Source organism: Silurus aristotelis (genome assembly GCF_946808225.1).
Source record: "Silurus aristotelis genome assembly, chromosome: 25".
Classification (NCBI taxonomy): domain Eukaryota; kingdom Metazoa; phylum Chordata; class Actinopteri; order Siluriformes; family Siluridae; genus Silurus; species Silurus aristotelis.
The window spans coordinates 14,475,800-14,492,733 of NC_139598.1; the positions used below are offsets into that span (position 1 = coordinate 14,475,800).

At 38.3% G+C, this 16,934-nt stretch overlaps 1 protein-coding gene across 2 annotated transcripts; it reads left to right on the forward strand.

Annotated features, from left to right (window-relative positions):
- The first annotated feature begins 50 nt into the window (after positions 1-50).
- On the forward strand, positions 51-16,890 carry atad2 (ATPase family AAA domain containing 2). 2 transcript variants are annotated; one of them, XM_083529847.1, is made up of 29 exons: positions 88-536; positions 2,303-2,439; positions 2,538-2,587; positions 2,781-2,934; positions 3,458-3,539; positions 3,622-3,706; positions 3,859-4,062; positions 4,569-4,680; positions 4,872-4,895; positions 5,134-5,238; positions 5,730-5,838; positions 5,949-6,064; positions 6,417-6,591; positions 7,341-7,429; positions 7,565-7,724; positions 7,978-8,068; positions 8,722-9,033; positions 9,239-9,359; positions 10,124-10,310; positions 10,771-10,956; positions 11,132-11,267; positions 11,855-12,051; positions 12,170-12,329; positions 12,452-12,574; positions 13,498-13,641; positions 13,770-14,192; positions 14,596-14,723; positions 15,623-15,751; positions 16,739-16,890. In XM_083529847.1, the coding sequence occupies exons 1-29, from the start codon at positions 369-371 to the stop codon at positions 16,769-16,771; spliced, it is 4,140 nt and encodes a 1,379-aa protein (XP_083385973.1). In that variant the 5' UTR covers positions 88-368; the 3' UTR covers positions 16,772-16,890. The 2 variants fall into 2 exon arrangements, with proteins under 2 accessions (XP_083385974.1, XP_083385973.1); XM_083529848.1 differs by lacking the exon at positions 4,872-4,895 and having other exon boundaries at positions 51-536.
- The last annotated feature ends 44 nt before the right edge of the window (positions 16,891-16,934 follow it).

Sequence of the window (16,934 nt, forward strand, 5' to 3'; positions counted from 1 at the left end):
CGGCACTACTTTTGATTAAGATCCCTACGCGATCTTTACAAAATCATTTTGGTGCTTCATAACGCGTACAAAATCTGCGTGAACAAATATTTGAACTGATTTTAGACGAGTATTCGGGTGTCTTTTACAATCTGAACGTGTTATCATAAGATGATATGGTGCATAAAGGAGTTCGCCATGAGCTTTTAATCAAATCTAGATTTTCTCGCGAGAGCACATATCACGTTCAGGTTGCTATCAGGCGCTGTGTGACGTTTATGGCGCCAGAAATCAAGAAGGAACGCGGGTTGTTATTTACAGACATTTTCTGAGTCGCGAATATTGGTATGGTTCTCGCTGTTTGTGTGTGAACGAGTTGACACGATAAGATGATGATGCTACGCAGGAGTAGTTCAGGTCCGGAGGCGGCGAAGCAGGATTCTGAAATGGACTTGAGCTCCGAGTTTCTGTCGCTGCGGCGCGGCCAGAAAAAGTCCGCGCGCCCGCAGGAGGGCCTGGATGACAGCTACAGCAGCACCGAGAACAGCCCCAGTAACGTGAGTTCTTCACTCGGACTTAAGGGGCTTTTTTTTAACTTTATACTTTTATTTTTTCGACACTCAGAAATGTAACCAGTCGCTAGCTAACTTAGCCCACTAGTGAGGCGGTAGCGGCTAATGAATTAGCCTGTGAGTTCATTTGTCAACTTCTTGCTAGTCAGTGTTTGTGTACGGAATTACAGCAATTGTTGATCAGGTTATTAGTCTTTCTTTTCCAGAAAACCAGTTATTATTTCAGGATTTCAAGCGATTTAAATTGAAATAAACAGCAAATTGCCGGTGGAATTAATGATCTAACAGTGAATTAAACGTAAACATGCGCATGTGTATGAGTAACTGTTTCTCTCTATAGCTGGTACGATAGCAAAGAGTATTACTTCGATACTAGATATCGCGGTTCTCGATAGAGGAAAACACAAGAAGTCTGAATTCAAATTCAAATAATACAAATAACACTATATGGACAAAAGTATTGGGACACCTAACCTTTCCTGCCATATGTGGTTTTTCTCCAACTGTTACCAACAAAGCTGGAACGGACATCTTTGGACGCTGTATCCAAATTTTGCGTTCACTCCAACTTGGAAACCCAAACCTGTTCCAGCATGGCAATGCCCCCATGCAGAAAACGAGCTCCATGAAGATCTGTTTTATATGGTTTGGAGAGGAAGATCTTGAGTGGCCTGCTATAGAGCTTTGATCTCATCCCTACTGAACACCTTTGGGATGAACTGGAACACTAACTGCACCTCAGGTCCCCTGACCTCACCTACATCAGTACCTGAATTTACTAACGCCCTTGTGGCTGATGAACCGAATGTCCACAAGCACACACTAAAATCTAGTGGAACATCATCTCAGGAGAGTGAACAGAATTATAAAAGCAAATTGGGACTAAATGTAGGATATTCATTCATTCATTCATTTTCTCCCGCTTATCCGTAATTCGGGTCGCGGGGGCAGCAGTCTAAGCAGGCCCCTGCCTTCGACTACTGCCCAATCCTCAAAGCACCGTCCCTTACGGTCCCTCCTGCAGGTGGTGAGCCCACGGGAAGGCGGCCCCACGTCACTCCGACGTCACGGACCTTGATATTTCCCTCGTAAGGGACCCCCAGAGCATAGAGGGTTAAGGGCCTTGCTCAAGGGCCCAAGAGTGGCAGCCTGGCGATACCGGGGCTCGAACCCCAGACCTTCCGATCGGCAACCCAGCGCCTTAACCGCTGGAGCCACCACTCCCCCCTTAAATGTAGGATATGATTCTCAAAAAGCACATACCATATTTAAGACCAGGTGTCCACAAACCTTTGACATTATAGTGTTTATTAGGGCGTTCTCAATTGATGTGTGTTAACGCAAATTCATTTTAACAGCACTGATTGTATTCACACACACAGTTAATGCAGCACACATTTCTTTTTGACAAATGTAATTAAAAATATAAATTGATCTAGAAGAGGCTAAATTAAAACCTTCAACACACCACACATTTAGTTACGACGTCCTTTCTTTCCTAAGATGTAAACTGAATAAATAAACTCCATCACAAAATAATTTTTAATCACACACACACACACACACACACACAAGACAATAGGTTTTTACATTTCCAAGGGCGAGACACTTCGAAATGACACCCATGTTAAAGTAAGGACATCTAACGAGCGAGTACGTTCTCTTTTGTTTGTTAACTGGAGGAACTCTGACATAGAAGAAGTAAAAATGCACATTATATTTGTTATACATTGATGTATGTACATTTTTAGGGCTATTTGTGTGATCAAGAAAAAAGCGGCATGAGGACCCGAGCCAAAACAGACAAACATGCTGTTTCTTTTGCTGATGCGAATAACAAGCCGAACAACACTACTCAAAAAGATGAGAAAAGCATGAGGCACTTAAGGTATAGTATTTCTCCAAATCTGAGAATGTCATTTCTTACAGAATTATATAATGAATGCTTTTGAAATTATGCTTCATATGTTAATGTGTTTCTAATAGGAAATCCCCAAGATTGCAAAAGCATGAGAAGTCCGGTGACGAGAATAACGGTGGGTGCGCAGCTCGATTTCTTCTGATTACATGCATATGAAGGATTATTGACCATATTTTTAACACGAACGCTCCGTTCTCATTTCTAATGTTTGTCTAAAAAGTTCTTATTTTGAGATTGTTTTGAGCAATGCGTGAGCTAAATACAGTGTCTGAAAATAACATGCTTATCATTTTTTTTTCTGTTTGCAGTCGATGCGGTTGACGGGTCACCAGCCACAAAAAATCTCCATGCGCGGTTACGAGAGAGAAAAGTGGACTCCACTGTTAGACGCAGCTCCAGAATCACAAGATACAAGTTTAACGCCAGGGATCAATCCGTTCTCTATGACCGGCTCATTACTAAGTATGTTGTTTTTATCAAATAAACAAAGAAATACTGTCAAGTTCTCTAAGAAGTAGCTTCCTACAATAATAGCTTTATACCACAGTGTTGTGGAATTCTCTGATCTGATTGGTCAAGAAAGTGTTGGTAATTTAATTATTTTTTTTAAACAGCTGCTTTGACTGGCCTTATACTTATTGTACTTGTTCCAAAATGATAACTATACTATAGTAACAAATGAGACAGGAATTTGAACTGAGAACTATCCGCTTAAATATAGGTCAGCATAGGACAGGTTTTTTTAATACATTTATTTTATTTAATTTATTCATTTTTGCCCACTTTATACTTATTTATATAAATGGACGTAAAATTAATTAGTACATACAATTGCTGTGGTAATAAAGGAAAAATATCACATTAGAATATGCTTTTGAGGGAATTAAAATCAAAAGTAGCGCTTAGTAAAAAAAAAAAAACATACACTTTGGTTAAAGATTATGGCTTGTTGAATATTTGTTGTTAAAGATATCTATCCCTTCAGCACTGCAGAAGCTGTTCTCCAGAAAATGGATGACATGCAGAAAATGCGCCGAAGGCTGGGTAGCAGAGACACTAAAACGGAGGTGAGCATTCTTAGATACTTTGTTACTTCATTCTGTCCAGGCACGGCTCCTGACTGGATTTTGTATTCTCCCTGTCATGTAGGAACTTCGAATATACTCTGGCTCCAAGAGAAAGAGAACCACAAGGTCCACTGAGAGTGCAGATGAGCAAGAAAACGGCCATGTTGGTAATAATAATTTATTATTATTAGGGATTAACCTGTTTTGTGCCAGAAGACGATTGAGTTTTACTTTTGAACCAGTTTTAGTTAAAACTTTTTTTTATAGTAAAGCTTATCAAATCTTTAACAAATTATCCATGTGCTGTAAACACTTGTAGAATACACTGATCATGAGGATGAAAATGCAGATGTAGAAGGCACAGGAGAAGAAGAGGACAATGATGAAGGTGATGAGGAGGAGGAGGAGGAGGATGAAGATGATGATGAAGATGATGATGATGATGAAGAGGAAGAAGACAATCAGAAACGCTATGAATTCAGACAGAGAAAAGCTGTTGTACGTTACCAAGCTCCACTAGAGGGTCAGTATTATAAGACACTGCACGATAAATCCAGCTCTTTGTTGCATGGAATGTTCTTTTGAAATTCTGATGTTTATTGTCATGGTGACAGGATCTTATGCACTGCAGATTTGTCAATTGTTCTCATGTGCATCATACAATTATTATTATTATTATTTTTATTTGTATTCTGGGGCCTTGAACCCCTGACCTTCCGATCATAAACCCAGAGCCATAACAACTGATCTACCACTTCAGCACAATGTGGTTGCTTGGTTGGTTTTAGAAAAATGCATGTTTATGGAAGTGATTTTATATATTTTAAAGCATTGTTCTCCTGTAGGAAGCCATTATATGATCTGGCAGTAAAGAAATGCCCATGTATACTTATACTCATGATCCTTAGGTTAAGGTGTTGGGAGAAATCTTCCCAATGCCATTTCACCACATCCAGGAAGAACCTGAACTAACTGAGTTATTTGGAGCTCACTGTCTCTCCTTTTTTTTTTTTTTTTTTTAATATACAGAGCCACGGAAGCAGAGTATATTTTTCCGCCGGCACTCGACCCCAACCAGGCGGAGATATGCGTTCAGCTCTACAGGGCCATGCAGTCCATACAGTAGACGCAGAAGTAACAGGTCACCATTGTTATATTATTTATTTACTTTTTTCTCCGTTCATGTTTTCTAGCTTAGGCATGATCTAACGCTTGTATGACGCCATGGGCTATGGGTCAGAACCGGCCACTCCTAATAATGCACCTTAGTATGATTTATTCAGTTCCACTTTTTCCTCCTAAGCCTGTTTTTGTCTGCTCCTTTGACTGCAGTTTTGGGGGAGTTGGACCTGATGGGTAAGATAAAGCTTCATAAGGCACATCATCATTGTGAAAACCAATAATGCAGCCAGTTCTGTCCAAGCACTTTGATTTATGAGATGGATTGAGCAGATCTGAGTGTGTGTATTTGTCACATTTGGTGGTCTTGGGTCATTATTTTTTGGTTGTGAAACTTCACTCATCACTGATATTTAGTATTTGTTTCGTCATCAAATCTTGAATGGCATTGTTTTGTTTTGTTTTTTTACTCCAGGCGGAGACATGCCATCCACAGCAGTGACTCAACCTCCTCATCTTCATCAGATGATGAGAAATTTGAGAGGCGGAGGAGTAAAAGTCGGAACAGGTCTACAAACAGGTAAAATAAATAAAAATCGCTCAGTAATGAAAACCAAATTTATTTTTGAACGCTTTAAGAGATGATCGTGTTGGGATGCAGTAGGAAATATACTACAACATGTTATAAGAAAGGAATCAACAAGGTAGGAATCAACATAGGTGATTGAATACCTAAATTTGCAGCATGTTTTTCTTAACAATCCTCTAAAATTACTTTCTATTATAGCATGACTTTTATTGCATAACATTTTCTTATTGGGTAGTCACACAACCAGAAGAAAAATTTCATTACCAGTACTAAAGAACAAAAATTTATTTTGCCCACAGAGAGAGAGATTGTAATTATCTTTAACTTTCATTTATGCATTGAATAATTGAGGGAAAATCTTCCCTCAATTGGATAATCAATCAATAATTTGGTTCTCTCTGGGGTGTTTGTAATGAAAAATTGTCTTTGAATATATAAATGGTATATAGTGAAGAGTTTAAAGATGTGATTTTGTCTTGTAGATGCCTTCCAATGAACCTCAGAAAAGAGGATCTCTTGGGAATTCACAAGGACAGAATTAAGATCGGAGCAAGCCTTGCAGATGTTGATCCAATGCAGATTGACCAAACGGTTTGTGTTTTTTTTTTGTTTGTTTTTTTTTTTGTGTATTTGGTAATGTATATTGTCATTTAAAACAATCCTGATCTTTTTGGCTAATTGTTGCTTTTCCCTGGGTCTAGGTGCACTTTGACAGCATTGGAGGTTTGGGCAGACACATCTCTGCTCTAAAAGAGATGGTGGTCTTTCCTTTGCTCTACCCTGAGGTCTTTGAGCGGTTTAAGATTCAGCCTCCAAGGTAATCCATTTTACATTATAAAAAATTAAATATGCGGTAATCTATTGTGTCAAGACAGATCATTAAAACACTTTCACGGGACATAAGGATCATTAATCTGACTATTGGTGCAAGTGGAGCTTGTGTGAACATGGAATTCAAGTTTAAGGCATTTTTCTTATGCCTACTAATTTATAATGGGGTGTAAAAAATTTTTTATTATAATTTTAGCACATTACTATCCAGCTAGTAAACATGGCATGAAATGGACCATTCTGTACATCACACCTTTTTCAAAATTCAAAATAGTGTTTCTCATTTCCTAAATGTTTGATTGGTAAATAATCTTTATAAATATAATTTGTTTATTAAGAGGCTGTCTGTTCTATGGTCCTCCTGGGACTGGGAAGACCCTGGTGGCAAGAGCGCTGGCCAATGAGTGTAGTAAGGGGGAGAAGAAAGTGGCCTTCTTTATGAGGAAAGGAGCCGACTGCCTCAGCAAATGGGTGGGAGAATCAGAAAGACAGCTCCGGCTTCTGTTTGACCAGGTACATGACTAGTTGATTATCACTATGTTGACCACATTGGTTTTAGTTCCAGATTTTTCTTTGGCTGTTGTTTTTATTGTATTTGTCAGGGTTTTTTTTTAATTATTATTATTTATTTTTTAATAAACATACTTGCACTATATTATTTCTATCCATTAGAGGTGTAACGGTACACGTATTTTGGACTCCCACTTTTCGGTACAGGGCTCCCTCAGGAACGTATTAAGTGGCGATCCGCAAGTTTGTTTAGCTAGCGATATGGATTCTATAGCGTTTTATATCCAGCTTCAAGAATTTCTCTTAAAAAGAGAAAATCCAGACAAATCTGCACATCAAATTTAATCAATATAATAAGTAAAGTGCATCAATTTGATTCATTCTATTTTATTTGTATTAAATATAATTTTATTTATTTAACCAAGCAGGCATTTTATCTAAAGTTGTTTGAAAAATTTAAACTCAAATGATCTCAAATGTTAAAAATAAACTGCGTTAATAATAATAAAAAAAAGAACAAGCAATTTTATGTTTTGCATTTCCGAACTGTAAACCGAACCGACCGTGACTTAAAAACCGAGGTACGGACCAAAACCGTGAATTTTGTGTTCCGTTACAGCCCTTATATCCGTATTCTGACATCTGCTGCCTTTTTATTGTTTGAAATGAATACTTTTTAATGAATAAAAAATAAATAAAATTGTATCTACCAGTCTAAATTATTAACACCAGTTATTGTTTTGGCACCTCAGGCATATCAGATGCGTCCATCTATTATATTTTTTGATGAAATCGATGGAATTGCACCAGTTCGGTCTAGTCGGCAAGACCAGATCCACAGGTATGTTCAGCATTTTTGTTGTGTGTTGCACTAGCATATATAAAGATTGTCTCACTAAATAAATTTTCATCACCTAATTTTAAAGCACTCTAGGGAATGTATACATGTTAATTAGTGCAACCCTTTTGGCAACAGCTCTATCGTGTCCACTCTGCTGGCTTTAATGGACGGACTGGACGGTCGTGGTGAGGTGGTCGTAATTGGAGCAACTAATCGACTGGACTCTATCGATCCTGCGCTCAGGCGGCCCGGCCGCTTCGACAGGGAGTTTCTGTTCAGCCTTCCTGACCGAGAGGTGTGTCCAAAAAAAAGCAAACATTAAAATGATGTCAGGGCATATTTAGTACTATTCTCTGACAAGAAAGATTAAAAAAGATCTTTATATTATTATACAAGAAAAAATGTTACATAAAGTTCCCATAGCTCCCATGTGAGCTCACATTTTCTGGCGAATTAACTAAAAACACTTTGTAATTATGACCTTTAGTAACTTCAGTACTACAGTTATCTCCCCCTTAAAGCTTAAAGTACATTTTGCCTGTTTTTAGGCCCGTAAAGATATTTTAAAGATCCACATGCGTCAGTGGGATCCGCAGCCATCTGATGCGTTTCTTGAAGAACTAGCTAACAAATGTGTTGGTAAGTCTTCTTCAGTTTTTCCTTACATTACAAGGCATCTGTACAGCACGTGCCAGATCCCAAATGCTGCACGTGCTGCTTTCCATAACACACCACTGGGTCTGGGAAAAACCCCTTTTATTCTGATTCTGATGTTTGTGAATTATATAGCATTTCAGTGAAAAACACTAAAGCTATTTTGTTGTAACTGCCAGTGTTTCAAAAGCAGTCAAATGGTGGTTAAATTAGGAAATCTCTTCCCTATTGATATGGGGAAAAGTTGATTAGAAATAGAAATGGATTTCTCTTTAACTAAAGCAGTAATCCATTGTCATAATTTGTATTATTTTTATAGTCTTAATCAATTAATGACTTAATTACTAATATAATAATGATTATATTATAAGTAGAATAATAGTAATAATTAGTTATAAGAAAACTTTATAGAAGATTTCACTATTACCCCCCCTCCACACACACACACGTTTATTTTAAGTCTAGAATAACATAGTATTAAACATGCTCAGAGCTTGCTGCTTTAAAAAAAAAAAAATTAAAAATTAAAACTCATTCTAAACAAGAACACAGTCAAACCATAATCAAATTATTAGTAAATTAATTGTAAAAATTTCCTGCAATGTTTTTTTTTTTTTTTTTTTCTTTCTCCATCACAGGTTACTGTGGTGCAGACATTAAAGCAGTGTGTGCGGAAGCAGCCCTCTGTGCCCTGCGCCGCCGCTACCCCCAGATCTACTCCTCCTCACAGAAACTATTTTTGGACGTCTCATCTATCAGCATAGAAGGCCGTGATTTCCTGTCCGCCATGGGGAAGATAGTTCCTGCCTCCCAGAGGGCTGTGGTGTACCCAGCCAAAGCCCTGACATACGTCGTTCAGCCTCTGCTTGCTAACACACTCCGAGATGCCATGCAAGCCCTGCAAAAGGTTTTCCCTCATGTGGAGCAAGGCATCAAGAAGAAGGACAACAGTATGTTAAATAACTGATGACTGCCACCACTGCTTTATTTTTTTATGCACAGCTATATGAAAGATAAAAAAAAATATATATATATCATAATGTCAGCTTATCAGTGTTTGTTCATATTGTTTTAGGTTTTGGTTTAATTTTTGCATTGTAATGGTAAGGACATGTCACAAAATCGCAAACAATTCCTTTGTGCTTTGTGCTGTAGATGGTGCGGCTGGTGTTTTCGACGACTTGCTGCACAGTGATGATGAGGACTTCTCTATGTGCATTAGCAAACCTGCTCAGACAAATACAGGCCCAACTGGCTCCTTTCTCCATTTAACCAAGTCAGTGTTCATCAATGGTTCATTATCGTTTATTGCTGAAGTTATTTGCCGTTTTTTTGTGTTTGTTCGCAGAACAGATTCAGTGCGATTGTCTCGAAATTACCAAACAAACAGTTTACACAATAGCACTTCATTAAACTGTACCATTTTTTACATGATGGGGATTGTACAGTTTTTACTTACTGTGCTGATGTTTCGCCTTCATCCCTGACACCAGTGTGTTTTCTTTTTCTTCTCTACCACACAAGCTCCGCTTTGCATAACTTGCAGGTTACATTGTTCTTTTTAATATAAAATGCTCGCATGCTTTTGATGATTTGGGATGCACACTTTTTCCTGCTGCCGGTTGACCCTGTACTGTCAGCCATTTTGTAACATAACTTCAGCAGGCCAACTTATTGATTACGGCATCCGTTTGACAACGAATTTCGTTATAGTTTATTATCGAGTAGCCCTAATTAAAACATTGAGGGGTGAAGTGAATAACTGATTATCTCTTAATCATGGCTGCTGTTAGTGGGTGGGATTTATTAGGCAGCAAGTGATGATTTTGTCCTCAAAGTTGACATGTTAGAAGCAGGAAAAAGGTTAAGGGTTTATATTAAATGTTGTTAAAGGTTAATAGGCAGGTGTTCATAATGTTATGCCTGGTCAGTGAATGTAAATAATCTTGGTTAATTTGCATGTAATTTTTTTTTTTGGTGTGTGTATTGTTAGATTAGTTAGTAGAATTAATGCTTGTAAAAAAAATATGTATAATGCAGGAGTGCTGTTATGGAGCCAACCACGTTTAGGCCCCGGCTGCTGCTCTGTGGGAGTCCAGGCTCAGGGCAGAGCACACACCTGGCCCCTGCAATGCTACATACTCTGGAGAAGTTTACTGTCTACACTCTGGACATGGCAGTGCTTTTTGGGGTTGGCACTACCACCCCAGAGGAGGCATGTGCCCAGGTACACCTTATTCATACTCAGCTGTTCACTAAAGCTATCCTTCTGAATTAGTTATTTTAATTTATCTCTCACAGCAATAATCTGATATGATGTAATATTGCATAGTGCTTGTGTAACTGTGTGTTTGTCTATTTATCTATCTGACTCTCTGTTTATTTGCCTTGGATAAGTTTATCTATTAACAGTTTGTTAGGGAAATAAAAACTGGTTCCTTATCCTAACATGGAGCTTTAGTGCTATGCAGCAGTAATGCTTTCCTTGTGATTTGTATCATGTATGAAATATTTAATGTGAGGCTATTTATGCCATCTGATCACGATTAATGTCTGCTTTTGACCAAGTTTCCCAAAAGCCACCTGGTGCTGAACAGATGTTGCCATTAGAAAGCATGTCGAGTATGACTTGGAAGGAAATTTTGAGTGGTTTCTGATTTTCATTATTGTGTTTCGTCCTAATACAGCTGTTCTGTGAGGCAAAGAGAACGGCTCCCAGCATCGTGTACATACCGCACATCCAGCGCTGGTGGGACACTGTGAGCTCTGCACTCAGGGCCACCTTTCTCAGCCTTCTGCAAGACATCCCATCTTTCTCGCCCATCCTCCTCCTCGCCACCTGCAGCCTGTCATATCACAGCCTGTACACAGAGGTATGTATGTATGTATGTATGATTTTTCAGTACCTGGAGCTTTTGTTGTGCTTGGGGTGTCTGGTCTGTAACACTGGCACGTTAATGTAGATGTAAATGTAGATACAATTCTGAATATACTATAAAATATCTTCTCACTGTATTTTCTTTTTTTGTTTGTTTTTTGATACTGTAGGTCCAGGATCTGTTTCGCATTGAGTACGGGGAGGTGTTCAATGTCCCCCTCCCCTCTAAAGAGGAGAGGCACAGATTCTTTGAGGATCTCATTCTGAACCAAGTTGCCAAAGCTCCTCCGTCCAAAAGAGAAGCAGGTATGTGTTTTCAAGTTCAACAAAATAATGTATAAACATATAATTTTATAAACTAAAGTACTTACATTTTTTTTTTCTCTGAATAATGGCTCATGTCTAATCAGGGACTGTTCTATACCCCCCAGTTAAAAAACAAACAAAAAAAAATAACTGTCTGTGACTAACTTAATGTATATCTTTTTCATAAAGCCTTGAAGCTATTCTGATGACTTGACCTGCCTTAGCACCTAACTAACTTGGTGCTGAAACAGGTCAAGTCATCAGAATAGCTTCAAGGCTTTATGAAAAAGATTCTATATGTCTTTGGACCCATAGTGGAGGTACAAACATGCTTATAAAAGCTCTTTTCTCAAATGAGGTTTTGATTATTCTGATTGAGCGTGCTCTCTAAAGCCAGATGCACACTGTGATTTGGTCATCTGAGACAAATTTTGAAAATCCTACAATCCTGGGCTAAAATCCTTAGTCTTTAATCACTAGTTTGACGTGTTCACCGACAGCCAATTGAATGATAATTTTTGTCACGAGTCTGAAAGTCTGACATAAGTGAAGTTCCACATTAATTGAAAATTATCTGTTGTTCTCAGTTCTCCAGGCCCTAGAAGTTCTCCCATTGGCCCCTCCATCTACCCCTCGCCAACTGTCTAAACAAGAGCAGCAGAAATTAGAGGATCAGGAAGAGGACACACTCAGGGAACTTCGCCTCTTCCTGCGTGATGTCACCAACAGACTTGTTCAGGACAAGCGCTTTAAAGCCTTCACGAAGCCAGTAGATACAGAAGAGGTCAGCATTTTAGGAGACACTTAATAGGATTTTAGTTCGATGTATTATGATGATAATGTTCAAGTCTACAAAGCTTGTTTCCTTTTTTCTCCATTTATATTCTCGTTGGAATCTCCAGGTTCCCGATTATACTACAGTCATTAAGCAGCCCATGGACCTGTCCACAGTCCTCACCAAAATTGACCTGCACAAATACGCCACTGTAAAAGACTACCTTCATGATGTGGACCTGGTCTGGAAAAATGCTTTGGAGTACAATCCAGACACCGATCCGTCAGGTGAAGTAGAAATTAAATGAAAATATGGCAGAAAATAAACTTGAGTTGCAAAGACTAAAGACAGTTTAATAAGAAATAGATTATTGAGTGTTAACAAAGTCTTGGTTTGTTTTTCTTTTCAGATCGAATTATCAGACATCGTGCCTGCACACTCAAAGACACCGTCCATGCGATCATCAAGGACGAGTTGGATGAAAACTTTGAAAAGATCTGTGTTGAGATTAAGGAGTCCCGCCTGAAACGAGGTTTTTTTTTTTTTTTTTTTTTTCCTCTTTTACAGTTACAGATCATTTCTTTGATTTGATTTAATTGAACATCAATTCTTCAAATTTATCCACTTCGGAGGGCGTTTTTGAAAAGCTATGTTTTCAGTGACAGAATTCACCATCTCAGCGTTGACAAAAGGCCAAAACAGGGAACGAATTTTGAGAAAAATATGTTTGTGTGGACATGGCCAAAAGGTGTGTTTTTTTTTGTGGAGTTAGGAGCAGACTCTCAGCACTGCCGGATCGGTTCTGGACTTGATCTGCGCTGCAGTGATCGGTTGTTACGTTGTGAGGCAGCAGTTGCCATGACAGTACAGCACCCTTAATCATGCAACTAAACAAATGGAAAAAATAGAGATTCTGACTTTGACCTACATCAGAGATTATAACGTAACGCATGTTAGTTGGAATTTTAAATAATAATTTTTAGTGTTCAATATGGTTTGAAAAATTAAGAGTCTGGAAAAGTATAGATTTTTTTAAATGAAAAATGTGTAGGAACCCTGCTGTACTTAATATTATGAAGAACAGAAAGTTTGCATATTTTCATCCATGGATGTTTTGTGTTTTATTTTTATCCTGCAGTGCTGTTTGCGAACTGCAGACTCAGTCTTCCAGTGTCTGAGTTTTAGCATTAAGAGTTAGCTGTTGTTATGGTTTGTCGCTGTGCTGCTCATACAGGTCTGCACAGTGAGCTTACAAGTAGTCCACTAGGCTCCTTGTGTCTTTCAGTCTGGTTGTCAAAGCTTGTGCTAGCTCAAAGACAGTTGAATCAGAACGGCTTGACTTCAAGAATGCATTTGGTTCCCTTTTAAGTTGGATTTGAAATTTTGGGACTTTTTTTTACTTTAAAATTAAATGATTTTATACCAAGTTGTCACTTAACACAATTTTATTTTCAGGATGTACATCATCAAGGTTTACACCATCATATTACCATGTTTTACCAAAAGTCCCGGCATCAGCAGAACCAAAACCCACAGAAAACGGTCCTTCCAAAGATGTGGCCCTTGTTACAACACCAGTGGCTAAACCAAAACATCCAGGTAATGTGCTTTTAGCCCAGTGTGTCATGTTTTGCAGGATCTCACATTCCCTATTAATCCATTTATAATTTCTGTAAAAAGAATTCTGCAAAACATGGTGAAGATTAAATATTTTTGCTGCTTTATAGCTTCACAGAAGAAAAGGAGACGCAAGAGGCTTTGGAGCAATGGGCTTGTGTGCCGGAAGAAGTCCATACAAGCACACACAAAGGACAAGTCAGATGAAGAAGATGACGATGAAGAGGATGATGAAGAGGGACAAACGGCAGAGCGGGACGTGGATGGGCCTGAACAGATGGATGTGGAGAACAAGGAGAATGGTTCTACATCGAAAGAGGGCAAGAACGAAACCCTGGAATCCACACACAGACACAACGGACACGTCAGCAGTGCGGGAGATTGCACCGTTTCATCTCTGGATGGGATTCAGAATGGAAAGGCATCTCCTGGAAATCGTAATGGAGAGAGTGGGAACAATGGTGAGATACAACCAATGGAACACTCAAGTGATAAGAGGGTGGAGCCTAGTGCAGAGGAAGATCCAGGGAAAGGTGAGACGTCCTATTTTGCGAGCTTGTAACTATAGGAACCGAATCAATGATGTGACAGAATGATGTGATGAAGTGGAGTAAATGTTTCCAGCCTCGTGTTTTATTCCTGTATAGCACAGGCTTTTTTTTTTTTTTTTTGAACAGCCATTGTATCATTAACTTCTCTCAAAATCTCAACAAAAATGCAGCTTCTCATGTTATTGAAAAAAAACAAATTGCTGCATACCTGCATTTTATAGCTTTGATCAATCTCAGATTGACCCTGGAGACTCCTTCACAAAGGGTTAAATTTAAAAAATCATGCATCTTAACAGCCACATCAGAAAAATGTTTGTGGTTGGTGCTCTCTGTACTGTTTCCTAAACTGCTTGTTTGTTTGTTTTTTGTCTTGTTTTCGAGAAAGGCATAAGACGTATGACCAGAGGTTTAAAATTGCAAGCTCAGCAGCAGAAGGTGCTTGACGTGAACACTGCCATGAAGATCCTGGAGCAGAGGAGCCAACCAATCATTGTGGATCACAAAAGGCTAAAGGTGAACCTTTTTATTTGAAGGGCAGATAAAATTGCTGGAGGGGTTTATTAATCGTTTGAAGCATTTCCAGCATAATATACAGTGAGTTCATTGTATAAAGAATAATGCTAATACTAATGCTGCCTTAAGGTCATTTCAGATTCACTGCATAATCAACTATTTACACCTTGTACAGCATTCAAAACAAAATACGTTTTTATTTACTGGACACAGAGTCTGAATTAGTTATTGAATTAAAATAAAACAGGACAAGATCACATTAGATTATTGTATTTGCTTAAACCGGCCCATTCCATCCTCATCCAACTTTTCACCGTTTTGTATTAAAATAATTGCAAACTCGTCTTCAGTAGCGCTTTCTGTTTTCACAGAATAATTGCACGATTATTGTACTTCCTCTGTATTACAAAAGACAGAATGTAACAACTGATCCTCAATATGATCCAACCCAGTTATTAAAAAAAAAAGAAACTTGATTCTCATTTATTCCAAGTAATTATCCAGAAATATTTACCTGCAAGATATTCCTATATAGAGAGCACAATGGACTGTTGTAATGAAATAGCATGCGTTTGATAGCGATATTAAATCTCATTACTTCATTGAACGTTTGAAAATGACCGCGTCCCGATGTCCATTAAGCGTGTTTTGATGGACTGTAATACTTATAGCACTTGGAGAAACTTGTTTTACTCTGTTGACACTTTGAAAAGGTTTTTAAGCAAATAAACCCAAACCTAATATTAAACTTTTTAGAGAAAAGTAATCTTAAACATCTTATTTAAAAATTTCTATCTAATCGAATAACAAAACCAAGCTTTCACCACAAACATAACCATAGAAGTCGACATGGCGCAAAGAAAGAAAAGAAATTAAAAATGACAGATTTTTGCTTTCAGGGTCTTTTGCTGGAGGTGGTAGTCAAAACCGAGGGTTACGAGGTGGACCGTCTGGAGAAGCTTTATGCTCGTTTGTGCCAGAGCATATACAGACACAGGAAAAATCACGACAAGACCGCACTTGTACAGGTACAGCATGTTGTACAGCAAAACTGACTGATTCTGACTCTTCTCTAGAATAATTACTTTTTTTCTCCATGTACCATTACACTATTCATAGACACCGATCAGGCATCACATTATGACCCCCTGCCTAATCATGTGTTGGTCCCCCTTTTGCTGCAAAAACAGTTGTGACCCGTCGAGCATTAACATCATTAACTTCTTTAGCAATGTGAAATACAGGAGCTCGTCTGTTGGATCGGACCACACGGACCAGCCTTCACTCCCCATCTGCCCACGACCCTGTCACTGGGTTCACCACTGTTCCTTCTTTGAACAACTTTTAATAGATTCAGACCACTGCAGACTGGGAACAGTCCACAAGAGCTGCAGTTTTGGATATGCTCTGACCCAGACGTCTAGACGCGTCACAATTTGGGCCTTTTCAAACTCGCTCAAATCCTTACGCTCGCCCATTTTTCCTGCTTCTAACACGTCAACTTTGAGGACAAAATAAATAAATATCACACCCACTAACAGGTGCCATGATAAAGAGATAATCAGTGTTCTTCACTTCACTGGTTATAATGTTCATAATCATGCCTGATCGGTGTACTTAATAGGCTTCATAAATCCAGCAAAAGTGCAGGCTTTGTTTATATTTAGTATAACCGCAGTGTGACATATCACTGTGTAATCAATATAATATAACAAAAACTCCTACTCTATGAATACTGGTGTGTGTGTGTGTTGGCATGGCAACACTATCCAGCCTGATTTCTTTGTAAATGATTTCTCTAGATTGTGTAAAGATTTTGTTGGTCAGATTGTTTCTGAAATGTCAGCCAACCATTAATAATTCCCCAAACAGTTTTTATGAAAGAAATATCTTACTTGCTAATGCTGTCACTTGTGCGCATTAGCAAGTAAGATATTTCTTTCATAAAAACTGTTTGGGGAATTATTAATGGTGTGAATTTTTATCGTGTGAATTCTTTTTTTCTTTCTTTACAGGAAATGGCAAAGGAAGTGGAGGAGTTTTCATAGTTTATCTGAACATTACAGTTAATTCATGCATAGTATTAAATTATATTTTACTACAATTATTACAATCCGACATGTATATTTGTTATATTTTCCTGATATATTAAACATTTTTGTCAGCATTTTTTCGTCTTTTGCTTTTCTTTAACATTCACGTGTGTGTGTG